The 27,292-nt window shown below is 37.2% G+C and overlaps 1 protein-coding gene across 2 annotated transcripts in view; it reads left to right on the top strand.

The window, feature by feature from the left end:
- Positions 1-895: 895 nt before the first annotated feature.
- The window catches only part of GABRG2 (gamma-aminobutyric acid type A receptor subunit gamma2), a 64,852-nt gene continuing 38,455 nt past the window's right edge, over positions 896-27,292 (top strand). The window contains exons 1-4 of one of the 2 annotated variants that reach the window (XM_009902319.2): positions 896-1,032; positions 22,309-22,457; positions 24,078-24,145; positions 25,112-25,332. In XM_009902319.2, the coding sequence (XP_009900621.2) occupies positions 992-1,032; positions 22,309-22,457; positions 24,078-24,145; positions 25,112-25,332 (479 nt within the window). In that variant the 5' untranslated portion in view covers positions 896-991. The remainder of the gene's footprint in view (positions 1,033-22,308; positions 22,458-24,077; positions 24,146-25,111; positions 25,333-27,292) is intronic. The other variant, XM_054168331.1, reaches the window with a different exon arrangement.

Here is a 27,292-nt window from a genome sequence, read left to right as displayed (position 1 = left end):
TTCCTGTGTTGGTGTAGCCTAATTTTATTAGGGGGAGGAGAGATAAAAACCTTGCATGGTCCCCTAAATTCTATCGCACAGTAAATCACCTCATTCATACCGACTCCACCAATGCTGCTTTCCCCATTTCCTGAGTTACTTAGCAACAACAATCCCTCCCTTTTCCACTCCCCCATCCATCCTTTCATTTTTTTCCCCTTCGCAATCACGATTTCCAGGCTGTTTAGAAAAATGAGGATGCTCAGCAGCATAGGGCAAGCTTTTCCTTCCAACCTCCCTTTTTATGCCTGCCAAATCCTTCTTGCCTCCAAAATGAAAATCCAGGCTGCCTGCATATGTGTAATCAAAGGTTAAAAAGCACCCCGGCTGGCACCACGCATGTGTTAATCTGTGCTGCAGCAGAGTGCATCATTTCCACTTTGACCTCAGAGTTAATCTGCATTCAGGCAGAAGCTCCACCGCTTTATTCTTTCTTTTTCTTTTATTTTCTCTCATTTACTCTTTCTTTTGCTTTCATCAGATTTTGTAGCAAGTGTGTGTGAGTGGTTCTGCAAATATGTGCATGTGTATGTATTTTTCCTTTCCTTGACTGTTTTTATTCTGTGAGTGTCTATGGTTTTGGTTGGGTTTTTTTTTTCCTTTTCTTTTCCCCCAATTATATTATTCCCTTAGATTTGGAAGCTGCTGCCTGCTGCTTGAGCTGACGTTTTCTGATTATATCTGCAAAAGGCTTGTGCAGATCTAATTTCTGTCCCCCTGCATATTAATTCCCGCAGCTGGGCGCAATGTATCATCCCACTGACGGGACCTGGTAGGGAGGGGGGGAGAACCACTACCAAAAAAAAATTAAAGAAGGGGACGGATCCATCTGCAACCAAGAGGAAAGGGGAAAAACAACTGGGGGGGGTGGGGGGGAGAAAAAGAGACGATTCCTTCCAATCCAACAAGCCTGGGGAGCACTGCATTCTTGAATCCTGCATTTTCTCTCAAAATGATGGTGTGGGCACTTCTGTTCCTCTCGCTCATCCAGTGGTAAGATGTGCTTTCTGATTCTGTTGGGGGGAGGTGTGGGGGGGGAGAGGGAGGGCTAGGGGGTGAAGAATCTGTTTGCAAATTTGCAGAGCCATTGGTGAGAATGTTAGAGGTTTGTATAGTGGCATTACATTAATCTATTTCCTAGAATCCTAAGATCTTGCAATGTTTTATTTCTCATACAATTGTCACTGGAATGAACAGGGAGGGTAAGCAGCGGGTGTGTATGATGGTGGTACATGCCGGGCGGTTCATAGACTTTGATGCCATATTAATGAAGCCTTTTATCTCTGAATTATTGTTCACTACAGTGCATGGAGTTGTCCTATACCTGTGTTTTGTGGGCAGAATGTCAGTGCATTCCTGTTTGTTTTCACCTAAGCAGCCGCATCATGGCTGTGCCCAGGCTGTGGGCTCCGGAGCGTGGCTGTTCCGGCTGTGCCGAGGCAGGGCGAGGATTAGGGACCAAGGACAGGGATGCGGATCCTGCACAGCCCTCCCCAGGCAGGCAGCGAGGTGCTGCCCGCCTTCCCTAGCTCCTGAAATGCTTTTAATGCTGATGAAACAAGCAGTGGGATGTAAGAGTGCTTGCTGATCATATGAGAGGAATGTTTACAATAGAATTTACCCACCACCACTGACACACGTACTGTTTGGAGACAACCTGTGCATGTTGCATATGTGTATTCGATATATCAATGTAAAGAGGAAACAACAGCAAAGAAAGAAAGGAGTGATTTGTGGATGAGTAGAAAGTAGCAGGGGGGAGGGGGGGAGGAGAAGTGAGTACTGCTGCAGTTCCAAGCATTACGCTGAACTAGGCATTCTCACAAAGATGTGTGGACTGTGCATTTAACAGGTTAGATGAGAAAGTATCACTGCATGGCAGAGGACCTGGCCTTTCAAGTGAGAATAGACTTGCTCACAGCTGCATAAGCCATATTATCACTGATCCCTTAGGGAAGTTTGTGCCCACTTTCTTTTCTTTCTTTTTCACTATTAATGCCATATCCATCATTACTCCTCATTCAGATTTACTTTCTTTCTTTTCCTCTCCTTTTACCTGGACACTGCTATACTAAAAACTGGGTTCTTAGCCAGTTGTTTCCTTTTTCGTTTGTTTGTTTAAGAAAAATCAGACTTTGTAGCTGCAGACTTTTAGTTCTAAGCGAAGTTATTGACCAGGGAAAGAAAAAGTTTCTGGATTTTAGAGCAATTTTTTTCACACAGGAAAGACTTTGTGAAGAATTCCTGTGAAAAGAAACTTAAAGTGGTTGAAAATTGAGTAGGAAGTGGAATAAAACTTGGTGAGCTCACCATGAGGGATACTGAGAAGTAACTGAGAGTGGGACAGGTGCAAGATATCTCTGATTCTTATAGAATCATTTCTGATTACCATGTGACTAGAGCAATGGAAAACGAGCTTTTACAGGATTTCATGAACACAGTGTCTCAGATTATTTTGACATAAAACTTCCACTAAAATAACTCCAGATATTTATTTTAACACAGTTCCTTCTTTTCACTCATCTTTCAGAATAACATAGAGGAATGTTGCAAAATTCACTCATAAGCTTTAAAAGAAACTCTCCATAATGCAAATTAAAGTTTTCTTTCTCTTTTCTATTCATAGCCATCTGATAGCCAAGATGGTTTTCTCTGACAACTTCCTGACCCCATAATTTTAATGAATAGGCAATATGCAAAGAGCTGCAAGGAAATGGGGAAAGTATCCTTTAGTGCTTCAGAAAAACATTTTAAATGAAGCAACATGCAAATACGATTTTAATTCTAATAATCAAGGCACTTTTCTCCTTTTGCTGTGGAAGAAACCTTACTGCAAGTTTTGGAAACTAATGGAGAAAGTCAGAGTTACAGAAGTTGAACTTAGATACAATTTATTTCTAGTCAGGATTAATTTTTTTCTGTGTTAAATATTCATTGAACGCTTCCAGAGGAGAGGAATATCACTATATTATGTGTTGCTTGCTTTGGACTGTTAAATTCTGAAAGGCCAAAGCAAATGGGCACTAATTCATGTGCTTGTATTATACATGTGAATCAATGAGTTGACATCAGTCAGAACACACATGAAAGTTTAAGTATTTGCAGAATCTGATCTAATTAATACATAAAAAATTGATTACCAATGCTGTTCAGAAGTTTTTTCCCTATTAATAAAAAAGCCCAGCTATATAAATTGTTGCACAATTGATGCTATTTAGAAGATTGGAGAAAGAAGAGGAAAATTAAGTAACTAACATTCTGGCATAGACTTCAGCAAAACATGATTTGAATTAATTTAGAACAAATGTCTATTACAACACTGCAGTATTTTACCTTTACAATAATTGTATAAATTTGTTATATTAAATGCACAGAATAAATCCTTACAATTGTGCACACTGAAGTTTCAGGAAGAGCTTTCATCTGATTATTTTTTTTTCTTGACATTCAGAAGCATACTGCAAACTTCTTGCATAAAGTTCCCTCATTGTCTCATCACTCAGACTGGGGTAACAACATTGTGCAGTCCATTGTACGGGCTGAAGCTGTGTTTCAGTGACACTGAGTCAAACCAGCTCCTGAATTTCTGAAAGTTATGTAGTATGGAGTCTAACTGGAACTGTTTGATTACCTTTGTTGAATTTTTAATAGGTAGGTAACATGCTGCATGTAACAGACTTCACTCACTAGCAAAGTTTCAAACTGATTTAAAGTTACGCTCTGCACACTATTTACATAGAGATTTTATTAGTTATTTTTGCATAGTCCTTAGCTTTAACAAATCTGCATCAAAAAATCTCATGAAAACAGTGCTCAGGTGTGAAATGCCAGACACTAGCTTCTTTTTGTTGTCCATTTGTTAGTGTCCAAGTAATGCCATGGCAATGTTCCTATGCTGCAGCTAGGTAACTGAAACAGCAAACCGTCAAGACTGTGTACATGTGAATATATGTATTTTTACCAGTATTTTACTGAACATTGGAGTAAATAAAATTGTTTTAGTCTTGTAAAGCAGTAGCAATGTCAGCTGGGTTCTTCCACTATGGTAAGTGATATAACAACAATGATTAAAAGGGGCATGAATGTCCCTGAGCTGAACAGTCATTTAGAATTACTGTAAAGGTTGCTAACATTGGTTTGGTATTAATCCTGCAGCTGTAGTTATTCATACAGTAGCTTATACACTTTCACCCAGTGTATAGAACTAATGTTAAGTCAGAGGTTTGATTGCAGTCACTTGGGGCATTATTGGAATTATGCGTTGCTCAGCAAGAGGTATTTTCTCATCTAACAAGGAATGGTCTCTTGTAAAGAAAAGTGCAGTGACAGAAGATGTGAATCTCTGTGTTGTTAAATGATGACTTTATCCTTGTCTATGGTACTATGAAATGGGGTATTTGCTGATGACTGGCTATACACTATGGTGCCTCCTTCAGCAGAGCTGAGGCTGTGGGGACACAGGACCTCAACTTGAACTTTCAAGGGTAGCAAGAAAGGCAAAAGTGTGTTTGTGTTTCTCTTATCCATGTTGCATTTCCTGACTTCTCCCAGTTCCAATGCTTGAATACAAACTTGGAACAACTATTATTGTGTTAGAAAGACCACCAAACCCACTAATCTAAAGTAGCTTTGAACAATTAAATAAAATTCTCATTAGCTCATTATTAGTAACTTGACGGGGCAAAAAAGATTACACTCTTTCCCTACTTGCAAGTGTATTTTGATGTGAAGATGTGGATTAAGCCCTTTAACTAAGTACTTTAGTGACTATCACACCTAACCATAACCTGCATGCCAAAACTCATGTATTCCAAAATACTGGAATGAGTGTGCAAAGTGATGTTAGGTGGTCTTTCAGAAAGTTTGATTTCTTGAAAATCTAAGATGTGCTTTGATGTGCTTTACAAACTATTGCCCCTGCAGCCTCAGTCACAGTCATGTATAGAAAAAAAAAAGAAAAGCAAATTTTGTGAGAATGGCAGTGAAGAAAACTTAATATGCTTGATAGGAATTCAGGCTTAGAAAATACAGACATTAAAACTAATGACTGACATAAGGGTGTTGGAACTGAAGGGTTGGTTTTTTTAATTTTCATGCTTCATAGTCTATCAATCATTGTACTTTTAAAATGGATATTTATTTCAATATAAATTCCCTTTAACAGATGGTAAGGTTTGATTGTCCATGTTCCCAGTTATATCTGATCAGAAATCACCATCCTTACCCTAACCCTATTACTGAAAAACTCAGCAGTTTGTTGCTGAGGAAAAGCCAAGACTTATACAGGATCAGTTCTTACAGGTAGTTTTGTGTTCATAAGTAAGAGCTGGAAAATAACCCAAAGCTAAATTATAACTCAGTAAGAATCTTCAGGAAGTGTTTCTTACACTGCATAATGCTTTTACTTTTTTTCAGAAAGCTCTCACCCTACATTTCAGCTAACTGATTTGCAATACCTCTAAACACTTTTTCTTCATCTCTTTTCCTCTGTATAATAGATCAGCTTAAACTTACACTCCACTTCAGTGCACAGACTGTAATGTAAATTGATCTTAAGTGGCTCACAGGTATTTTCCTGGCCCTCTGGACATATTGGAATTTCTCCATTAAAGAACAGAGCTTGCATACTGTGAGTGGAAGTTCCAAGTAAGAACTAGGGAGCCTTTGTGGGAGTAGAAGAGAAAGAGACGTGTGTATTTATCTCTTTTCTGGAAATATATGACAAATGATGATAGAAATGGACATCCAGGTTACCTCACTGGAAGTAGAGGCATGCTTCTGGGCTCAAACATGGGGGCTGTTTACTTACAACAAGACACATTCATCACATGATCAATAAAAAAACTGTAGAAAGTACCAGGAAAGAGGTATAAACTGCAGTCAGGTAACTAGACTCATAAAATGAGAGTAAACCCAAACTTATTCAGCCAGAATGAAATTAAGGACAACAATTGCACAAAAAAACCCAGGATGAAGACTTGATTTAGCTGAAGAAGAGATGAGAAAGGAACAGAATAAATTGTTCATTCTGAATGCTCTTAGGTTTTAGAGTCAATATAATGAGTGACTTCTGATGACTTAAAACTTAACATTCATTGCATGCTTCCTTTTTATTCTGGGCTGTGGCCCAAATTGTCATGCTGCTAATAAAAAGAATACCATCAGCTTCTGAATTCACCTAGTGTGTACATCTATAGAGGTATATTGGCTTTACTGGTATTTTATTAGGCAAGCTCCTGACTGCAAGCTTTGCAGTTGCTTGAATTTAGTCCAGTTGTCTGTTTCTAATATCCAGAAGTAACCTGCTTGTATGTTTCTTCCAATTATAAGAAATTCAGTTTTGCACTAAGACAGAAAGAGGAGAAACAGAATTCAATTTTATCTTTGGAAACAAGAAAATAATTTTTTACTTTTAAACTTATCATCTGAAGTGGCATAACCATCAATGTGAGAAATTCACCAAAAAAACTTCTTTTTTTTTTTTTTTTTCCTCTTTTCCCCCATCCATATGAAAAAAGAGTGGGAAGAGGGAGATAGTGGGTACATATTTTTACAAGTACCAGCACCTGCCAACTGGCTGAGACAAACGGAGGTAAAAGAGGGGCAAAGATGGTAGTCTGAAGAATGCTACTGAGAGAACAGCCAGGATTACATCTAGTGTGATTCTGGGGTGTTTGTATAGTTGAGACAGGAAATTAATATGCAAGTCTTGTCAGACTGAATATTGGGTATTCAGTCTGACACAGAGTGATATCCTCTTATTTATATAACAGGGTAATATTTTTAACACAACTACTGTCAAAAAAGGGAGGCTTTAATGCTTTTGAAAACCACCAGTGACTGCATAAGCAGAAATGTAGCAAACACCTTCCCATGTAAATGACTACCTCAGCTGCAAAATGTTTTTTTTCATGTGATGTCCTAAGCAACACAGAAAAAAGTTGGCTAGAGAAGCATTACTTCTTTTTTCTCTTTTATAAAGAACATAAAGGACACAATGAAATTAACACTGGCTGCTGGAGAACTTATGAAAATGGTTCTATCTAATCAGTGAGGAAAATCAAAGCCCAAAGATTTATATAGATTCAATACAAAACAAGATATTTCAAAGACCATTAAACTCAGTGGTAGCATTTTGTTACAGGAAATCTCTAGATGCATGTTTCTGAAAGCAGAGAGATTTTACAAGGGAAGTATCATTATATTCTAGCTCTGATCTTTTGTTCTTAGCTTCTGGCATTGGCATCTGCCAGATGCAAAATCCATGGCAAAATATATAGCTGGTGTGACCCAGCATAATCATTATGTTATGATTACTCCAAAGTGATACCAGGTAATAGAACTTCACTAATTTATAAAAGAATCTCAATGCAACAAATTATTGTCATTAAGGAAGAAAATCACTAAGTCAGATTTTCTTATCTACAGAATCAGTTATTTTCTTTCTTTTTTTCTTTTTATTTAGTGGAAAGACATTTTCTTTCACACATATTTAGCAAAGTACAACACAATATGTAGGCCTAGCTGTGAAATTTGGTCATTGTATATGAAACTAAATATTAATCCTACAAGACAGGACTTTCATCTGTTCACAGACAGTCAGCAAAAACAGTAAAGAAATATCATTTTTACAAAACCTAAGTCAAAACATAGAGATTATTACCAGAAATAAAACATCAATATACAGGGGGGGGGGGGGGGGAAATCTGTTTCAAGGAAGTGAAGCATTTGGAAGGAATGGAATGAGAAGAAGATATTTACTTTTTATGCTTGCATTAGCTCTTTCCAAATGATGCAGGTAATCATGTATGAAATTGTATTTTTCACTGAATGTTGTCCTGGAATTTGGTGTGAACCCTTGAGATGAAAGACTGACTTTTTTTTTCTGAGCTATGTATCATCTCAAGCTTTTTGAATGCGTCATGTTATATAGAAAAATACCTGTGGTTCTATACACTGATGAGAAATACATCTTCAAAAGAACCTCATGCATACCCAAAATAACCTTCTAACAAAATTCCCTAGAAAACAGTGGGTGATTTAAGAAAATGAATCTTTTCCTTCAGCAGCAATTCAATGTTGTATTGTATAACACAAACAGCATGTCTTGGTCATATGAAGCTTTTGTTAATCAGTAGCAAGATATCTTCAGATCTAAACAGAAATCTGCCTCTTGTGACAGATTGAGGATTATCTACTGAATTCCACTTTCATTTAATTCCCTTAGATTATTTTGTAAGAGAGAGAAATAGAGATAGAAGGAGAAAGAATGAGAAAGAGAGCAGTATAGAACAATATTAATGAAGTAATGCTAGAAAGCTTTACTAATCAATGTATTATTCAATATACTTATCATGTGATAATCTGATTCTGGGACCTACTGATCCACGTATATGTTGATAAAACTGGAGAAAGCATGTCACCAAAACTTAAATTATATTCATAATGGTTAGCTAAATAGATCAGTCCTCTCTTGGCCATTGCAGTTACATTCCATGAAAGAGTGGTATAGGATGCATTCTGCTTTTCCTTTCCAAAAATGGATGAAGACACAAAAGTCTTCACACTATAGATTAACACTACAAGGGCTTCAATCAGGTGTACAGCAGCAACTGATGCAGGCAAGGGAGAACAGTTCATTAAAGAGTCTTCAATCATCTTTATTTCTGCTATCCTGAACAATGTTGCTGGTTTCTACCTTTATAGGCCTAAGAATAATTCTTCCAAAATGTAAGCAAACTACCTCTGTGTGCAGAAAAGTAATCATCTGACAACAAAAAATCCATAATGTAATTCTATATGTAGATCCTTAGCTCATGGTTGTTTGTCAATGTTTTCAAAACAGTTGTGAAGCTACTGCCCAAATTGATAGTACACATACACAGAAATGTCAGTGAATGAAAGCTGTCACCAAATAATAAATAATTAAATTTACAGTCATCTTGACCTTCTAGAGATGAATCACACTGATAGCTCTTGAGAATTACTTAAGAGTAAAGATTTGAGCTATGAGCCCAGCAATGCTGTACATTTACTGTGAATAGGAGGTATAAATTAAAGAGATACATAAGTGAATTATGAAGCCTGGAATCATACAGCATTTTTAATCTGTGACAAGAAGCCTGCTATCACCTCAGACAGAAAACAGATTCCCCAAAATGAGTTATTATAATAAAAATAACAAAGATGACAAATGCAGGGGAACATTTTGCATGAAGTGAAGGTGGCCTGTGATGTATGTCCTGGATGTTAGAGACCAAGGAAATGACACACTCACACAAGAACACAAGTGAGAAAGCTGGTAGTGGCTCTGTTACACAGCAAAAGGAGAGTGAAACAGAGGAAGCAACTTGCTTACTACAATAACTAACTTTGGTTGGAGGAATGATCATGCTGTATGATGGCTTAGAAAAGAAGGTGAGGTGTGTGATCTATGTAATATCTACACTGCCAAGAACTGTCTTAGCAGCTAAATCTGAAGACTGAAAAGACAACTTTTAGCTTCTGTACACATGACTAAAATGATGAATTTTGTTCCTACAGCCTGCGAGGGCTGTGAACACAAATATGTTTGAGTATTACAATTTTGGTTTGTAGTGTAGTAAAAGAATCACAATTTTCTTGGAATGTTAGGATTTGGAAGAGGGAAAAGTTAGCAGTAGAATACTTGAAGGACCTTAGGATACAATCACACCTATTACTGCTTTTTATTGGACCAAAAAAATTAACTAGTATCAAAGATGGCATCATATTGAATAAACATATCAGATATTTGTAAGCTTCTTGGGGCAAGGACAATTAAAACTATATTAATAATGTCTTTTGAAATTTTATTACCCTGGTTTCTAAAGGAAACACTAAAAAATCTCACTAAGCTGCTTTAAAGACTTAAAGCATGCACTTGAAATGACTGAAAAGCTTAATAAATCTCTTACGCAGCACATGAGATTAAAGTCACCACAAACTGTCAGGGCCAAATCCTTCATGGCCAAGTACAGTGTAACCAATGAAGCTCTCAACACCATATTTAAGAGGCAGTGTTGAGCAACATGAAAATATTCTTCCCTGCTAGTGGCTGTTGTGATACAGATCCTTAACTCTGCCTTGCTGATGTCAAAATGTAAATCTGAGATATCTCTATTTTATCCAGGTGAGGACAGCGTTTCTTTCTTGTCACGACCTGCCTCCACTGCCTCCAAAGAAAGCTCATTGTTCAGAAATTAAATTAAGCAATTCCAACTGATTTGCTATTAATATCCAACTACTTTTAACCACTTTTATACCCATTTAACACAGTTAACCACTTATTGTCCAATCACTTTTACTCTGGGTATACGTCTATGTAAGGATTATTCCTATAATGGGTTCCATAATTTACTATTCAGTCATCTAGGGATTATATGTGTGAAAACAAACCCTAAATAGATTTGATTTTAAAAGGGAATAGGAATAATTTTAGCATTACAGATTTCAAAAAGTGGATTTTATTTAAAGCTTTGAAATAAAATTAATCTTTGGCCAGGAACCAAGAATTCTAGCTCACATGGTAATTTTGAAAAACTTCTGAGTATGTGGTGAAGGGTTTTGGAGAGTGTTAGAAAATTATTTGCAGCTTTAATTAATCAATTTGTTCAGGAAGTTAAAAAAAAGGGGGGGGAAAAAAAAGGAAATGTTATATCTGTAAAATCAATTCTCCTGTTATGGACCCTGAAGCACTCTTTTAGTCTCTCTGGGGTAGATAAGCAGCAGAGGTGATTAAATTCAATGCAAAATATATTCAGATTAAAACTTGAGAAACATTTTGTTATCTGCAGTTTTCTGCACATGCAATATCATAGAATCATAGAATCAATAAGGTTGGAAAAGACCTCAGAAATCATCAAACCCAACCTTCACCCAACAACTCCTGACTAACTAAACCATGGCTTCAAGTGCCACATCCAATCCCCTTTTAAACACCTCCAGGGATGGTGACTCCACCACCTCCCTGGCCAGCACCTTCCAGTGGCAAATTACTCTTTCTGGGAAGAACTTTTTTCTCACCTCAAGCCTAAACTTCCCCTGGCACAGCTTGAGACTGTGTCCTCTTGTTCTGGTGCTGGGTGCCTGGGAGAAGAGACCATCCCCCATCTGTCTACAACCTCCTTTCAGGTAGTTGTAGACAGCAATAAGGTCTCCCCTGAGCCTTCTCTTCTCCAGGCTAAGCAACCCCAGCTCCCTCAGCCTCTCCTCACAGGGCTGTGCTTGAGACCTCTCCCCAGCCTCATTGCCCTTCTCTGGACACATTCAAGAGTCTCAATATCCTTCTTAAATTGAGAGGCCCAGACTCAAGAGCTCTTCAAAGTGCTTGGCAGAGCATGTGAGCACTATCCCATATCCCAATATGGTGAGCTCGTCAATAAAACAGCAATGACTGAATGAGAAGCTCCAGAAGCTTAATGGACAAATTATGTCCAATTATACATACTGCATATTTTAATCAGGAATTCTCATTTTGCTTGCAAGAATTCCAAACAGCATGTGAAGAATTTATTTCTTTAACAGATGTCATATTGGTGATGACACCTTGGGAAACTGACTGAAGCACCTAATCTGGGGTTCAATTCTGCAAGCTTTTAAGCATCCAAGCCTTCATCCAGGAAGGCACCTTCATTTGAGTTTAAATGTTTACCAACACAGTTTTCCGCACTTGGGACGGGATCCTAAGCATTTGACAGTACGAAAAGTGAAATCCTGGAAAGATATAAGCTGAAAATGCCAACTTTGTCAGCAAGTGCATTCTAGTTATGTCCTCTTTTCTAAATTATTGAATTGGTAATCTCTCCTGGAAAACTGTAGATCTCAGAATAGCACCTGTTCTTTATTTAACAAATTATTTTGAGGTATGTTTGCCAAATTCCCGAGGGATTCAAGAGTTTTGCTACTGAAGTTTTGCTTCAGTAGCTTCCAGGGGAGTTTCTTCTCATCAATACTCTACCAGTTATTCTGCATAAATTTTTATCTCATAAAGAAGCTGCTGGAACTGTAGCAAGGGAAACCAAAGAGGAATTTATCCATATGGGAGATATGCCATGATTACTAAGACATCTTTATCTCTCCTTAGCTACTGCTCACATTTCATTAATTTCAGGGGTTTACCCTCTTTCCAAATTCTCAAGTCTCCACACTCACCTGAATGTTCCCTCTGGCATCTGATTAAGTCATGAGAAAACTCCTGTTTTTTGAAAAGGTCCTGATTATGCATTTTAAATAAGATCCACAAAGGACCAACAAAATCTCTGAAACATCACGGTGCCTTCTCAGTACTCATAGAAAATGGGGTCTGAAACCATTTGCATTTAGCCAGTTCCCTTATTCTCAGTTGCCATGATACTGTGTGTGGCTAACCTAAATATCTTTGTGACTCTCTTCAGTACTCACAAATAGTAAGAGTCTCCATAAATGACAGCACATGTGGCTGATGCTCATATCTCTTAAACTGAGCCTTCACAGCTGGGAATGAACTAATTCAGGCTAGCCTAGTAATGTCAGATGCCTAGCAGCTGCCTATCATGCTTGATCTTGTATAGATTCACCTTTAAAGCTTATTGGTGTTGTGCCATGGTGGATGCTCCACAGAGCGCTGTGGACTGAATATACGGATGTCTTGGTTTACATCTGAAACATTCTCTGCAGAAAATTTAGTGGATCCTTTGGTTTAGCCAGAGTAAAGAGCTGCAGTGAAGATGAGGAGAAAAAAAAAAATCCTCTTGTAAAATCTTTCAAACCGAAGGAAATATTTTCACCTTCGTATGTCTTTCTGCGCTTTGTAGAATTCTCTGTAGTGTATTCCATTGATAAACATATTTTGAGACCCTAGTTACATGAATCTACGTCTCCTAGAGCTTAAGGTGGTTTCTCCCCTTCAGGAATTTCAGAAATGAATCAGTAATAGGTTTATCTTATAAACTTGGTACCCAATGCAATTTGTCAAAATAATGGTTTTGGAGTATGTTCATGGCTACATCCACTGCTAGTTCTGACCCTTGCAGCTAGTTTCACATATTAATCAAACACACTTCTAGCTTCTGCTTATACTTGGTTATTATTCAGATTCCTGCCTTCTTTTTGAATTACAAGGCATCCATCTTTCTCTACCCCTGAACACCATCTACTTACATAAGTTTCTAGTAGCTTTCACTTTAAAGGTTCCTTTCCTTTCACAAAGACAATCTTCTCTGATCATAATCAGAAAAAGAAAAAAAAAAAAGAATTTTATAAAATAAATTCTACTATATGGATGAGAAGTAGTGAAAAGGGGAAAAAAATGTATGCCAAAATATTTCTAGAGGAAAAAGCAAAGTCTGAGAGTTATATGTTTGTCTGTGTATGAAATAGAAATTGCTCCTGTTCTCCTGGTGTTTTGACTAGCCTTAATAGACACACTTAAATATAAGGGATGGGAAGATAGGCTTTGCAGTCATTATTATGCCTAGCCCACTCAAATGTCAAACATTTCAGAGCTAGGTAGAATTTGCATGCTATGTGCCTGTTATTTTACTTATTGGAGACTGATAAGAAGGCCAAAATGAGATAAATGTATTAGCTGACTGAACACATATACAGTTTCTTTGCATTAAAATAAAAGTTACAGTCATCATGTTATTTCTTACTTAGCACCATTACAACAATTCACTGTTTTTCAGAAAAAAATGTTGAAGTTCTTGCATAAAAAGTTGAATATACTTTATAGTGAGTGTGTGTTTTACATTTCTTTCTGAAATTGTCTTCCAAAACCTTTAGCATTGTGTGGCATAATTAAGAAAGGAAGAAGAAGCAGCTTTATGTGAATATTTACCTTGGGAAAAATATTTGCAAAGTGTAGGGTCTAGCCCTTCAGCACAACATTGCCATTCCTAATGACAGGCTGTAATCTTTGCACTGAGCTTGCAAGGCCTCAGGACAGGGGCTTGACAGTCCTGCTGAACTTTTCTTGACCTGCTCACAGCTTTGTTTTACTTGGTTGAGCTGCCACAGCCATTTTGCTAATTGACCAGGCATCTATGGCTAATTTGTTTAAGTTTTTGTATGGCACAACTATAGATTTACACAGTCAATAGTAACAAGCAGTGACTATGAAGAATGAGTTATTGGCATCGTTATGTAGTGTGGAGAAATACAAATCGAAATACAAGAGGTCTTGAGAAGAGGACATGAGATGCAGCACAGAGGGGTACAAGCGTGGAGTGACATTGCCATTGAATAACCCTGCCTGGGTGCTTATTACAGCAGAGATTCTAATGATCTTTATACAGAAGCTAGGATTTTCATATAACCCTGCTGGTAACAACTACCAAGGAAAGTCCATTAGAATTCCATAAGAAAATCAACACAGAAGTTTTCATCAAAATAGATAAATTCCATAGGGGAAATTCAGGCACACTTGTTGACAATTTCCCTGCTCAGCTGACACAAAGACATTAGCTTACCACTTCCATTCTTAATGTATCACACATTTACCCTGTTATCAGAACTAAATTTCACATCCGCCCCTGCACAGTCTGTTTTATGAGCATGAGTGCAAACAGTGTCTTGCATGATATAAGTTGGTTTATGTGGGAACACATGGGTTACTATTGGTTACCATGCATTAAAAAATTAATTTAAATCAGAGGCATTGTTAAAAAAAACACCACCAACAACAAAAAAACCACACCCAAAAAAACCCCCACAAAACCCCCCAGTTTAATTTTCACCATTTGTTTATACTCATTTTGTGAATGAGTTATCTTCATGATGAGTTAAAGACATGTTTCCAGCAGCTCTATTCATTCAAATCTTTCCTCAAGACACATTTCTATCTAATAAACATTTCAGTAATGAGACTTCCATGATCTGTAAGAATCAAGAATTAAGAATATACTCAGAATAAATTTATACTGGTTTGAAATTTATTTTTGACTGGTTCCCTAATCATTCAGGGTTTACCTCACTCACTTGATTTACCAAAGTTATGGGTTGTAATGTTGGGGAAAAGTGTGATGGAAGTGTGATTCCCAGCAATACAATGCCATTTTCTGAGGCATGGTTAGTGACTATTTCTTTCTCCATAACAAGATGGTTTACATGCATGTCTAGTCTTCACTCAAAACAAGTAAGGCACATTTATATGCCTATTCATATTGTAAAAATGGTTTATGCTTCCATGCAGAGATGACATAAGTGGTTTATCATAACAAGTAGAACACTGATTGTTTAACTGGATTAAGCAATGTTCCTGATTCCCAGCCCAACATTGGGAACACCACATTATAGTGCTTTGCTGTGTACTGAGACATAGAAAACAAGAATGAAAACATTCCCTGTCAAACTTAATTCTAATGAGGATTTAACTTGAATGTAATGCTCAGCTCTGTAGACCAAAAAAAACCCAAAACAACAAACCACAACACCAAACCCAAAAACCAAACCCAAAAAAACACCAAAGGTATTTTACACCTCAAAATATATCTGAAGAATGCTACTCAATAAGCAAAACTGCTGAATTTTCTAGAGAGTAATGTGAAGATGAACATGCCTTCAATGATTGATTCCAGAAGCAGTTTCTTTCTGGGTGAAATTGCTATGCTGACAAAACACAGGAAAAAAAATGTTCTGCAAGTATTCTGAAAAGCTATGAGTACCTCACAGGGTATTACAGGACAAGAAACTTTACTCTTTCATTTTTCAAATCTGATTGAGAAGTAGGACTGGGGGTTTTGAGTTTATGTTGCTTAAATAGATGGGTGAAGGGCATCCATGTTTTCTTAATCTTACTGTGAACAGAATTAAGTTGGGTTTTTTTCGCTCCTCTCATCACTTTGTAGTGATATTTTAGAGCAATCCTTTCTAAAAGCAATGTACCTTATTGAGGAAGAGGAATTACATGTAACAGTAGCAGATGACAGTTACATACAGTAAAACATGGCCAGGAAGAAAGAAGAGATCTCACGCTACAAAAGACCTAGCTAGATCACATTTCAGTAGTGGCCATTAAACTTAACTCCATCTCTTGAGGCTTCCCAGCTATAGAGGAAATTAGCAGGAGCTGAGTAATAGCAACAGGCAAAAATCATGTTTCACATGCAGAGATGCAAACAATTTTAAAAGAAATGAAAAAAAATAGAAGAGGAAGGGAATGGAAGGAGAGACAAAGTGGAGAGGAGAAGTAAACAAGAAAGCCAACCTTCTGAGGTTCACATAATTCCAAAGTTACACATTTACATTTACATATAACTAGATAATTTAAAGTAAATCAGAAGGTCAACTCAAGCTAATCCTATGATGCAGAAGAATATCTGGATATGTTTCTCCCTTTTTCTCCCTTTTCTGTTTGTTTCCACCTAATCCTTTCCCTTGCTTGCCACTAAAATGAGTAGTTATAACTGCAATAAAAGAGAGACATGTGAGTAGATTATATTGCCTCCTGTAAATAAAAATAAATGTAAGAAGACATATTAATATGTCTTAATGTCTTATGTATTAATATTAATACAAAGTTCCATTGCAAAATATTGTGAAATAATCATATGTTATGGAGGCTTATCTGATCACATCTCAGACTCCTCTGAAGTTCAGGATATTCAAAAGGATGATGTGTGCTTGTTCCTACAAGCACATAACTTTTGTTCCTTTCTGGCTACACAAGTTTGTTTCATCTCCCTATGTTTTCACTATCCCTCCTTGGGAGGGATATACTTCCTCTCTCTGCCTACAGGTTTTGCATTGTGGTGTAATGCAGTCTTGGTCCTGTACATTGCTCTGATCTGATGGATCTGAAGATGGAAATCCTTTGTCAAATTATTTAACTAATATGCCTCAACTTTCTGTTGGAGAAACTGATTCTAGACTGGGTGCTATGTTTCAGCTTTTGGTTCTTTGCCAGGACTGCTAATGTTAGTTCCTGTTTTTGGTAATTCTGGTGACAACTGGCCATAAGCCCACTTTATTAGTACTTGAAATATTTTTTTAAGGGTCCATAATCCTCATGCTCACTCATAACTTGAATGCAAGCCATTGTGCAACGCAAGAATTGTGCTGCAATTTTTTGTGTGTGTGCGATGCAAAACTTGTGCTGCCATTTTTCAGTGCAGTGAACTAGAAAAACACAGCAAATACCACAAACCCCAGACATTTTACTGGTAGCATTCCAAAGGGCTTTTCTAAAAAGCATTTTCACAAATTAACAAAAAAGAAATAAAACTGAAACCAAGTTCAATTTTTCATCATTCTTTGTAAACACTTGATGTAGCCACACTCAGCTGAATCACAAATATGGAAGTTAGATTCTTTCACTAAAACTGTGAAGGGTTAAAATATAAGACATGATGAGGTGCAGTAGTTGATGTGAGTGCATGTCTTGGGGAAGATGTAGAAGGACCGTTAGACAGTGCTGCTATGTGAAAAAGCAAGCCTTGTTGCAGGCCTTCACTGGGAGGTAGAAAACATTGGTGCTTTAGGTGGAAGACTCCCTGAACGTGTGGATATCACAGAATCACCAAGGTTGGAAGAGATCTCAAAGAGTCCAACCCATCACCACAGATCTCATGACTAAACCTAAGTCTTTGCTGTAGGCTCCATAGGTTCTATAGCATACTTGCTATAGAAGATTAAATTGGTCTGGCTTTTTTGACAGTTAATCTGAAGTTTTTAATTATAGTTAAACTAATTGGTTGTTGGCTAATCAATATTGCTACAGGTGTTTTTCTTTAGGCACTTTGTGGCTACTCTGGTTCTGATTGCAAACAGCAATGCAATAGCAGGCAGATTCCAGCAGGGATAATTGACTCATGTGAAGTTTCTTAATAGAACACTTGGAATTATTTAAAATTCATGTTCTATATTTAGAAAAATGAAGGGACAGAGCCACAGCAGGTACAAATTTAGCATATCTTGTTTAAAGTCACTGTAATTACAGAGATTCTGCCTAGTGAAACAGACCTCACATCTGAATGTTGAAAATCATGGTAGGGTTTGGCACCTGAGAAGAGCATCGATTCCCTTCTACTAATTGTATACTCTGTGGACTAGGAAATATTTACCTTATTTTGAAGGCATATCCTTTGTGAGTTATTGCTGACTAATGAAAGAAGATGTGCACAATCTGTCCCTCAGTTTAGACTAAAAAAATATTGCTGCTGCCTGTCATTTTAAATAACGTATAGTGTATCTTTACCAACATATGGTAGAGTCTTCAGGAAGTTACATTAGAGTGAGTCTAATATTGAGATGTCATGGAAGAGCAAAGAAAAGATGCTGAATCTATTAAAAGGAGGAATGGATTCCCAAACTGTAATATGGACTTCCATGGGTTGGGACTGCTGGGAGAATAGTGTAACAGCACATTAACAAAACCTTTGACAAATGGGCTTTGCTGTGTCATCTGGACAGGGTTCAGAAAAGAAGAAGGGAAAAATATTTTCCTTAACACGCCATTGATTGCTCAGTAGAGATATCCCTGAGGCTGACTGAACTAATGTTCTATTGTATTAACATGTTTTCAGCACAGAAATCATGCCTTTAGTGATAAGGGGTCTGTAAAAGATGCTATGCCAATGAACTAGAGCATCTTTTCATTAGTTCTTTATCCCTTGGTTGGTGACCTCAGTTCTATCTGCAGTCAATACATCTGCCCACAGAAGTTACACTTGCTCTATGAATGATTAAGTATTGCCCAGATGGTATTGAAAAAAACTTATGCAAGACATGCAGCAGCAAAGATATGGATAATCTGATCCTGAACATTTAGTTTGTGTAATCTCAATTTGTACTAAAGTTACACCTCAACAATGAGCACTTGAAAGAGCTATATAAATGATAAAAATCAGTTACAATTAATGTGCATATTGTAGAGAGGAAGATAAGAAACGTGAGTTAAAACTCTTCTTAGCACCTGCCATGTTAAAAATCTCACTGGCAGGATTTTTTTTTCATGGTATTGTAGAGTGGGATACAAGCTCATCGATTTTTTAAAGATTTTATAAAAAGGTTTTGTGCTATCATCCCTCCAAAATACTGTTGTACTCCGAATGATTGGATGTTCCAATCTAAGTTAATAAATTCTTACTAGCATGTAGTGATTTCTGTCATCTATCTGCTTTGTGAAGATGAACTTCAAGTAATTTGACACATACCAAGAGCCCCTCAATGTTAGGCACTCTTGTGATTATATCTATATATGTGTGTGTATATATATGTAGGAAGTTACAGTTATGGCTACCTCACGCTTAGCTGGCAAATTGAGCAAGTACTGAACCAGGTGACCCCCAAAAGCACCTTTTAACTTTAATTACTCTACAACTTGAAGCTTCAAGTTTGGGTTCTGACTCTCTTAAGCTGTGCCTTTTCCAAACAGGGAAACAGGATTTTGCAGAGCAGTCTTGCACACAACTTGTAATGATAATAACGTCAGAAGTGGGAGTATCTCAAACAGTGAGATTTTTGTCTCAGAGTTTGAAACATTAACTTTGAAGAACTTGTTCTGTAATCAATGAATGGGCAAATATGTTTGTCTTTGCATATAACTGTATTACTAGATTTGAAAACATACAGCAGTCTTGAAAATAAGAACCCATTTCAATATGCATTGGGCATAATCTGGGCTTTGTCGAGTTTGTCCTGGACATTAAAAGCATTTGCAAAATTTAGGCATATAATCAGAAGTACTGATCTGAAAGCCTTAAGGAAATGAAAAGGGCTTTGTCATTATAACTTTCATTAGTATTAATGGCATTGCACAACTAAATCCCTGATTATCTGGATAAAGGTGCACCTCTGACTGTTCTGACTGGTGTGCAGTTTCACACAGACAGACATTTAAACAATTAGACATGCATGCTAAATTACGATCCACTTGGAATTCAGATAAAAGCTGGGATTCAATGACCCTTTTCCCTAGTTTCATTAGCCTTGTTTCCTCTTTCATCTCTCCCAGTAATCTCACTAAGCATTTGCTGCTTTTGAGGTTTGAAAGGCCAAAATGGCTTGAAATGGCAGAAGAGCAAATAAATAGCTATTCCTTTCCTATAAATAATTACCAAGAGGAATTAGAAGTTTTGGTGACTGTGGGCTGCTGTTCAACAAGGTTGTTCAAGATTTGAGAGAAATCCAAAACAAACACATCTTTTCATTTTCTAATCTTGCATTGTCCAGTACACCAGACTCTGCTGAATAGCTGTTTGACTTTTGAAGCTTTCTCATCACATTAATATTTAGAAACACCTGAATGTTAATGCCTTGTGAAAGAATGTATTTGGCTTACTTTCTCTTTTCCATTCAGAAAAAAAACACTTTTTTTTCAGAGAATGGATGTTTAATTGCTTATAAAACATAAAGTTAGGGGGTTTGTGCAGACTGAAAACATATTCTAGTGCTTTCCACTTGCAAAGACTTTATTTAGAAAGATTTCCTTTCCTCCAGGAGGATTCAGTTATGTTCCTTCGAATTACAATTAGGTCTTTGAACTCCGAAGAGCTGAATAAACAAACTGATCCTGGCCTGTTCATCAGTACCAGCACAATCTATGTAGCACACTGTCAATTAAAACTCTGCTATTGATTGCCAGTGAACCACTACAGGTTAAGGCTTGTGTAGCCAGAAGGAGGAAATTGGGTGGCGTACTCTTCATTTGGGAACCTGACACTCCCAGATCCATATTGCTGGTGTAGCATGAATTAGGTGGTGCTTGGAGTGGTGCTGACAGTGGTACTCAGTACACATAATGGAATTGTAGATTAATCCACCTTCACTAGACTCTTCCAAGCTCAATTCAATACAATGCAAGACTGGCTTTCTCGTGCATGCACTCCTAATTGCTACAGCCCTGTGCATAGTCTCAGGCTGCTTAAAATTTCACCATACCTTCACTACCTCCTGGGAAGCAGAGTCTAATACAGAAAGGCACAGATGCACTGTGGTTCTTTCCTGTTACACTGTGCCCATGGGGAAGAAAGAAGCTAAAGCCTCCTCTGTCCTTAAGTTGTGTTTGTGCAATTGGCATACAGCTCCCAAATGCCAAACATGGGAAAGCCTTCAGGCCATCCACACTAGGTAAGTATATAAGCAGGATGCAGCAGAATAGCACTGTTGGGAGGAATGGGCAAGACCTCATCTGAGTGAACTAAACAGCTCTCTTCCACTCTAGGACTAGTCACCCCTTCACTAGTGCACCCAAGAGCATGGTCTGCTTTCAACCTTGTGTGCCAAGCATGAGCTCCCACCCCCAAGAGAATCTAAGTCCCTGTGCTCTTTTCTACTTCTGTATGGATTCCAGCTGAAACAGGAAAATAATTAAATCTTTTGGGTTTGACCTGTTAGTACACAAACCCCACCCAGTGTCTTAAGATATTGTAGCATCATTAAGACTTTTCATATCCATCAGGGTTCAAACTTTGTCAAAGAATGCAGCCAGGAAAGAAGGGCACTAGCATATTATGCAAAAATTCAGCTGATTAGCACTGACATTCAGAAATGAAAATAACTAATGATGTCATATTCTAAAGTAGTTTCTGTGTTCTCTTCCAGAACTGCAGGCACAAAGACTTTAAGAAAACAAAACATTCATTAAGGCTAGTCTACACATTTCAGATTTCTAACTTGCCCTTTTTACTGTGCTAAGCAGGCTCAATTATATTAGATCTGCTGTCATACTATTCAGTAGCAGGAAAAAAAAACCACTAGGCAGATTACTGTCTCTTGGTTCTGTTTAGCAAAAGTGAAAATGAAAACTACTGGTAAAAAATATGTGCTGAACTTTCCAAATGCATAATAAGCTCAAAGTTCATCAGAGTGGAGAAAAGCTGTGTGACTGAATGAATCTAATTATTGGTCCTGTCAGTAATGTGTTGCATCAAATTGTTCTCTCAAAGACAGTAATGAAACAACTGTGTATACACAGTAAGTGATATTTTGGTGGAGAGTTGCATAAGCTATGTTACAATTAGATTTGTTTCATAACAGATCCCACCTGAGTCAGTGTGAGAAAAAATAGGCATGCCAAAGGTGATAAGCACTGATGTTCCTTTGAATAGACAGAATATGAGCTCAACTGTACTAAAAGGAAATGCTACTAAAGTGAACTCTAAATTCAACTGTTATGTGAATTTTCTCTGTGAGTCTCCTTTTATAAAGCAAGAAATTTTTCAGTGCTAGTACTGTAAAACCCTGAATTAGGTGTATATTGTCACCAAACAGGTTGCCTACAAATTCATATTTTTCAAGGCTTTCCATTTCTTCACTTTTATTCTTTAACAGTTCCATCCAAAAGGGAGATGATGATTATGAAGATTACACTTCAAATAAGACCTGGGTTTTGACTCCCAAAGTCCATGAGAGTGATGTCACTCTTATTTTAAATGGCTTGCTGGAAGGATATGACAACAAATTGAGACCTGACATAGGAGGTATGCTGCCTTTTAGTTTTTTTACACACTTTCAAGCAATGAAGAGAAAGAATTCTCATAATTTATCAAGCTAGACAGGAAGAAAAATTCATTCAAAGTAGTTATGGAAACAAAATGCAATGTAGTAAAAGATCAGTGGCACAAGAAGTGGTCAGAAATCTCAAGACTGACATAAATTATGATTGCTAAATCTATCTATAAGACTGTTGTGATTTGGTGAATTAGATTGTTTGTAATGATGCACCTGCAGAGGATGTTTGGAACTTCTGGGCAATTAAAAAGCAAGTTTTTATCTTTCTGTATATCTAAGTGAGGGTGGTAGAGAATCACATATAATATGTTGGAAAGGAAGATCAAAATGATGGTAACACAGCCTGATCTTCACATGATGTGATGGACGCAGAGCCTCCAATAGCAGCAGGCCTGCATTGAGTGATGTAGCACAAGTCCTCATGTGCATGGCAGGGCAAGAAGTGGCTGGGGAATGGGGCACATAGGAGGAAGTCCATAAAAGAGAACTGCAGGGAAGTAAGGCCAACTTTCCTAGATTTCCCACACAGCCAATAAAAGTATAGAGGCCCAAGCTTGGGCTCACAACAAAAGTCTTTGATTTTGAATAATCTTTTGCAGGAATCTGCCTTTTCACTGATCACCAAGGGAGCTAAAAGACATGTCCCCCTGAGCTGCTGCAAGTCAGTCTGAGACAGCCCCATGTGTGCACAGAACAGGCAGACAATACCTCTGTAGAAGAGGATACAGCAGCAGTAAGATTATAGAGAAATGCAAAGAGAACTCTTGGATGAGGCAAGCAGAAGAAAGCAGAGAGCAGGGAGGTTAATGAAGGAAGCAGTTTTTAACATAGAGGCTTATAAACTCAGGATTTTTTCACAGTGAGGGATAACATGAGTATTTAACCCTCAATAAATGTATATAGTGTAAATTAGCAGGGGAATTTGTCTTATTTTCTCAGTCCAGCACCTTGGAGAACAGAAAGGAATTAAGTATTCATAAAAGCATCCAGGGAAAAAACAATCCTATTTTAGTCAAGGGGTATAAGAATGCTAAGACTACAAGAGAATAATTTCAAAATAATTTAGTCTAACAACTGTTTTTCATCCCTGTTTTAGAGCCTTGAGTATTATTTTTGCTTTGGGCTCATGAAATTGCTATATACCTACAGCCATCTCTTCAGGCAACAGCAGTCATGTTGCATTTTGCATTATAATGTAAAATGAGTGATGCAAGACATCATAAGAAGAATAAGTTTGCTTTTGTTGATAGCGTTTTGTCAGATCTGTTGCTGTGACCTGACACAAAATATACTGTCAGTCAGATATGACTCACTCTAAGGTAATGACACTGGTTTCACTATTTGTTCTCATAGCAAAAATTAATTTGTTCTGATAGAATAAATAAGAATTTGTCTTAAAGTGTCTCCAACTGCTTTCAAACTGTTGACATCGCTGCAAATTCATTTTTATTGTACAGGCACATTAAAATGTGAGGTAACCATAGCCTTATAAGACAGAGATTACAACAATTCTTTTGCTTTTGTTGTTTGACTTTTATCTAGTTGATTTTGACCTTCACTTATGCTGCTGATTCTTGTTTCTCTTACAGTTAAACCAACAATAATTCATACTGACATGTATGTAAATAGCATTGGGCCTGTGAATGCTATCAATATGGTAGGTAAATGATTGCCAATTTTGTTATAAGGCTCCCATGCTTTTTGACATTACAAAGCTTCCATTCATTTTGATGTTGTGCTATACTTATTTCTAAACTTTCATTATTACTATTATTATCATTATGGATGTGAGGACTAGGTGAGCTATGAATCTCTACAAGACAGGGAAACTTAGTTCTATGCTGAAGAAAAAAACCCAAACAATTATTATTACTGCACTTTTATGTGCTCTACTTTTAAGTGCTTTGAGACAGTTTAACTTCTGTAAAACTGAGTTTCCAGGTTGCCTCAAAAATGAGGAAAAACTATGCAGAAGTGATATTAGCTCTTTCGCCACCAAGAGATAAAAAGGGAAAAAAAGTGTAGATACTCTCTCCTCTCCTCTTTACAAAGTTTCTGCAGAAAAAATTATCTCTATCTTCATATAGGTGAGGGGAAGTGATCTAGCCTTGGCAAAATGTCTATTTCATTGTAATTATCATGTGTAGAAAGAAATCTCATATTGCTCTTTACTATTCTATAATTCACCTTGCAGCTTCTGGCTGCCCAGTGATGCCAAGGAAAGTGAGACTTCACTTCTGATAAATATCTAGGGGACAGAGGCCATTCAGGCAGCCAAGTCACCTCAAATTTTTCCTGTCCTAAATCCCAGGGAATAAGTAATTTTTCTCTCACCTAATCAGGTTTGGGTTGAAGTGTGAATACACAGAATTAGAATGGTGCTTATACCCCCCAATTGTATGTAGCTTTAACCTGTCACTGGGAAAATAAGAGAATAAATTGGTTTTAAATAATAATTTTAAGTAAAACATGCCCTCAAAACTTGAAAAAAAAACCTGGTTTTATCAGTTTTAATATCATCTTCTGTAGTGGGTTTTTCTTTTCATATCAGCTTAAGGAAAGCATATCAGGAGTGAAATGCTGAGTGCTATGTTTTCATCAGTATTTCTGGTTAACACAACAGGAATATACAATTGATATATTTTTCGCCCAAACGTGGTATGACAGACGTCTGAAGTTCAACAGCACTATCAAAGTGCTCAGATTAAACAGCAACATGGTTGGGAAGATCTGGATACCAGACACATTTTTCCGAAATTCCAAGAAAGCTGATGCCCATTGGATAACAACACCTAACAGGATGCTCAGGATCTGGAATGACGGCAGAGTGTTGTACACATTGAGGTATTTACACCTGACTTTAATTTCAGTTTCTCTAGGGAAAGACAAAGACAAACGTCTTGTGAATTCACATCATTTGACATTAAATTGAAGGAAAAAAAAGATTGGGATTTTATCCTATTTCCTTATGCATACAACTCTTATTTTATTTCTTGCTAGAGGTTGTGTCTTGCTCCACAATAGTCACCCTCTCAGCCTAAAATTAATCTAAGCATTTTTACAGTAATTCCTCATCATTTTCAGGTATGTTTGCTTTGGACCATTTCCTTTTTTATTGGGTTAAACTGATTAATTTGAAATATCTGTAAATTAAGTAGATGGTATAAAAGGAGGTATTATATACACTAAATACATCATATCCTGAATTTATTACAATTTATCTTTGTGAAGCTTCACCCTACAAAAAGATTTAATTCATCAAATATAGAAATAAAATAATTTCATCATTGGTCATTTAAGCTTTAATCCAAAACACACATTAATTTTCAGGAATCTGAACTTGATATGCTCAGCTCCAAATGTATCAATCAGAATAGAGTTTTTATTTTGTGACAGATTACCTTTAAAAACTGTTTTATTGTAGAATCATAAAGGTTGGAAAAGAGCTCTGTGATCACTGTCAACCCAATGCCACCATTCCCAATAAAGCATGTCCTAAAGTGCCCTGTCTACATTTGGTTTTTTAAACACTTCCAGGGATGGTGGTTCCACCACTTCCCTGGAAAGCCCTTTCCAATGCTAACTACTCTTGCAGGAAAAAAATGTTTCCTAATATCTAATCTAAACCTCCCCTGGCATAACCTGAGACCATTTCCTCCCATTCTATGTCTAGTTACTTGGGAGAAGAGACCTACACCCACCTCACCACAACCTCCTCTCAAGTAGTTGTAGAGAGCAATAAGGTCTCCCCTTAGCCTCCTCTTCTCCAAACTAAACAACCGCAATTCACTCAGCCAATCCTTAAGTTACCTGTATGCCTACCTTTATATAGACCATGTAACAACTCAGATATCATGTTCCCCATGACCATAAGCTAATTCCTAAATGTGAAAATCCCAAATGTATTTTCTTTTCCTTTTTCGTACATGTGATATAATATTTGGTTCTATGCAAAAGGTTGATAAAGACAGCATTTGTTCAAGAGAATTTATACTTTGAAATGAGAGTACAGAATCGCAGATGTTAGGACATAGGACCACATAAGTTTTACACTGTCTTTCTCAAAATGCCTTTTTTTCAGCTCTTGTTTTGTTGGGCACCAACAAATAAAAAGTTTTGAAGGTACACTCAGTGTAATTTTAATGAATAGATCTAAAGCTTTCATTAAGAAAACCTTTTAATGCTGCAACTGTCTGAATTACAAAAAGGAGTTTTATTTCATAGTTATTTCACATTCATTACACATTGAATTGCCAGAAGAGATAAGAGAATGATCGGAATTGAAACCCAGTGCATATCAAAGCCAGTCTGATAAAGAATCCTAGGTCCATGTTTGAAATGTTAATTTTGGACATAGCTATACTAGTGTCCCTGTGGATTCTGTTACCTTTCTCTTCAAACCCCTCTGTTTCTCTCATTAGTACATGATATAACTGAGAGAACTTAGAAATATCTATCTGTTATTAATGCATAGTTGGCTTTTCTAGATAGACTAAGAAAACACCAGAAAGGATTCAACATGGATTAATCCAGAAGTGAAATTTGATAGTATCACCACAGATCTGGGATTCTCTCTTGAATAGGTTTTCTCACTCACCTCCCCCCACGCTCAAGAACAGTCCATCTTAATCAGCAGGAAATCAAGCAGTTAGCAGGCAGTCTGCATGAATCAGCACAAAGCTTCTGACAAAACTCAAACAGGAAAAGAAAATGTATGAAAGGTTGAAGAGCTGAAAGGTGACACACTCAGAGACAAGGTTTGAAAAGCCAAAGTTAATCTGCAGTCCAATCTGACTAGAGACAT

This window comes from Dryobates pubescens, chromosome 16 (genome assembly GCF_014839835.1).
Source record: "Dryobates pubescens isolate bDryPub1 chromosome 16, bDryPub1.pri, whole genome shotgun sequence".
Taxonomy (NCBI): Eukaryota; Metazoa; Chordata; class Aves; order Piciformes; family Picidae; genus Dryobates; species Dryobates pubescens.
This window is presented reverse-complemented; position numbering and strand designations above follow the sequence as displayed.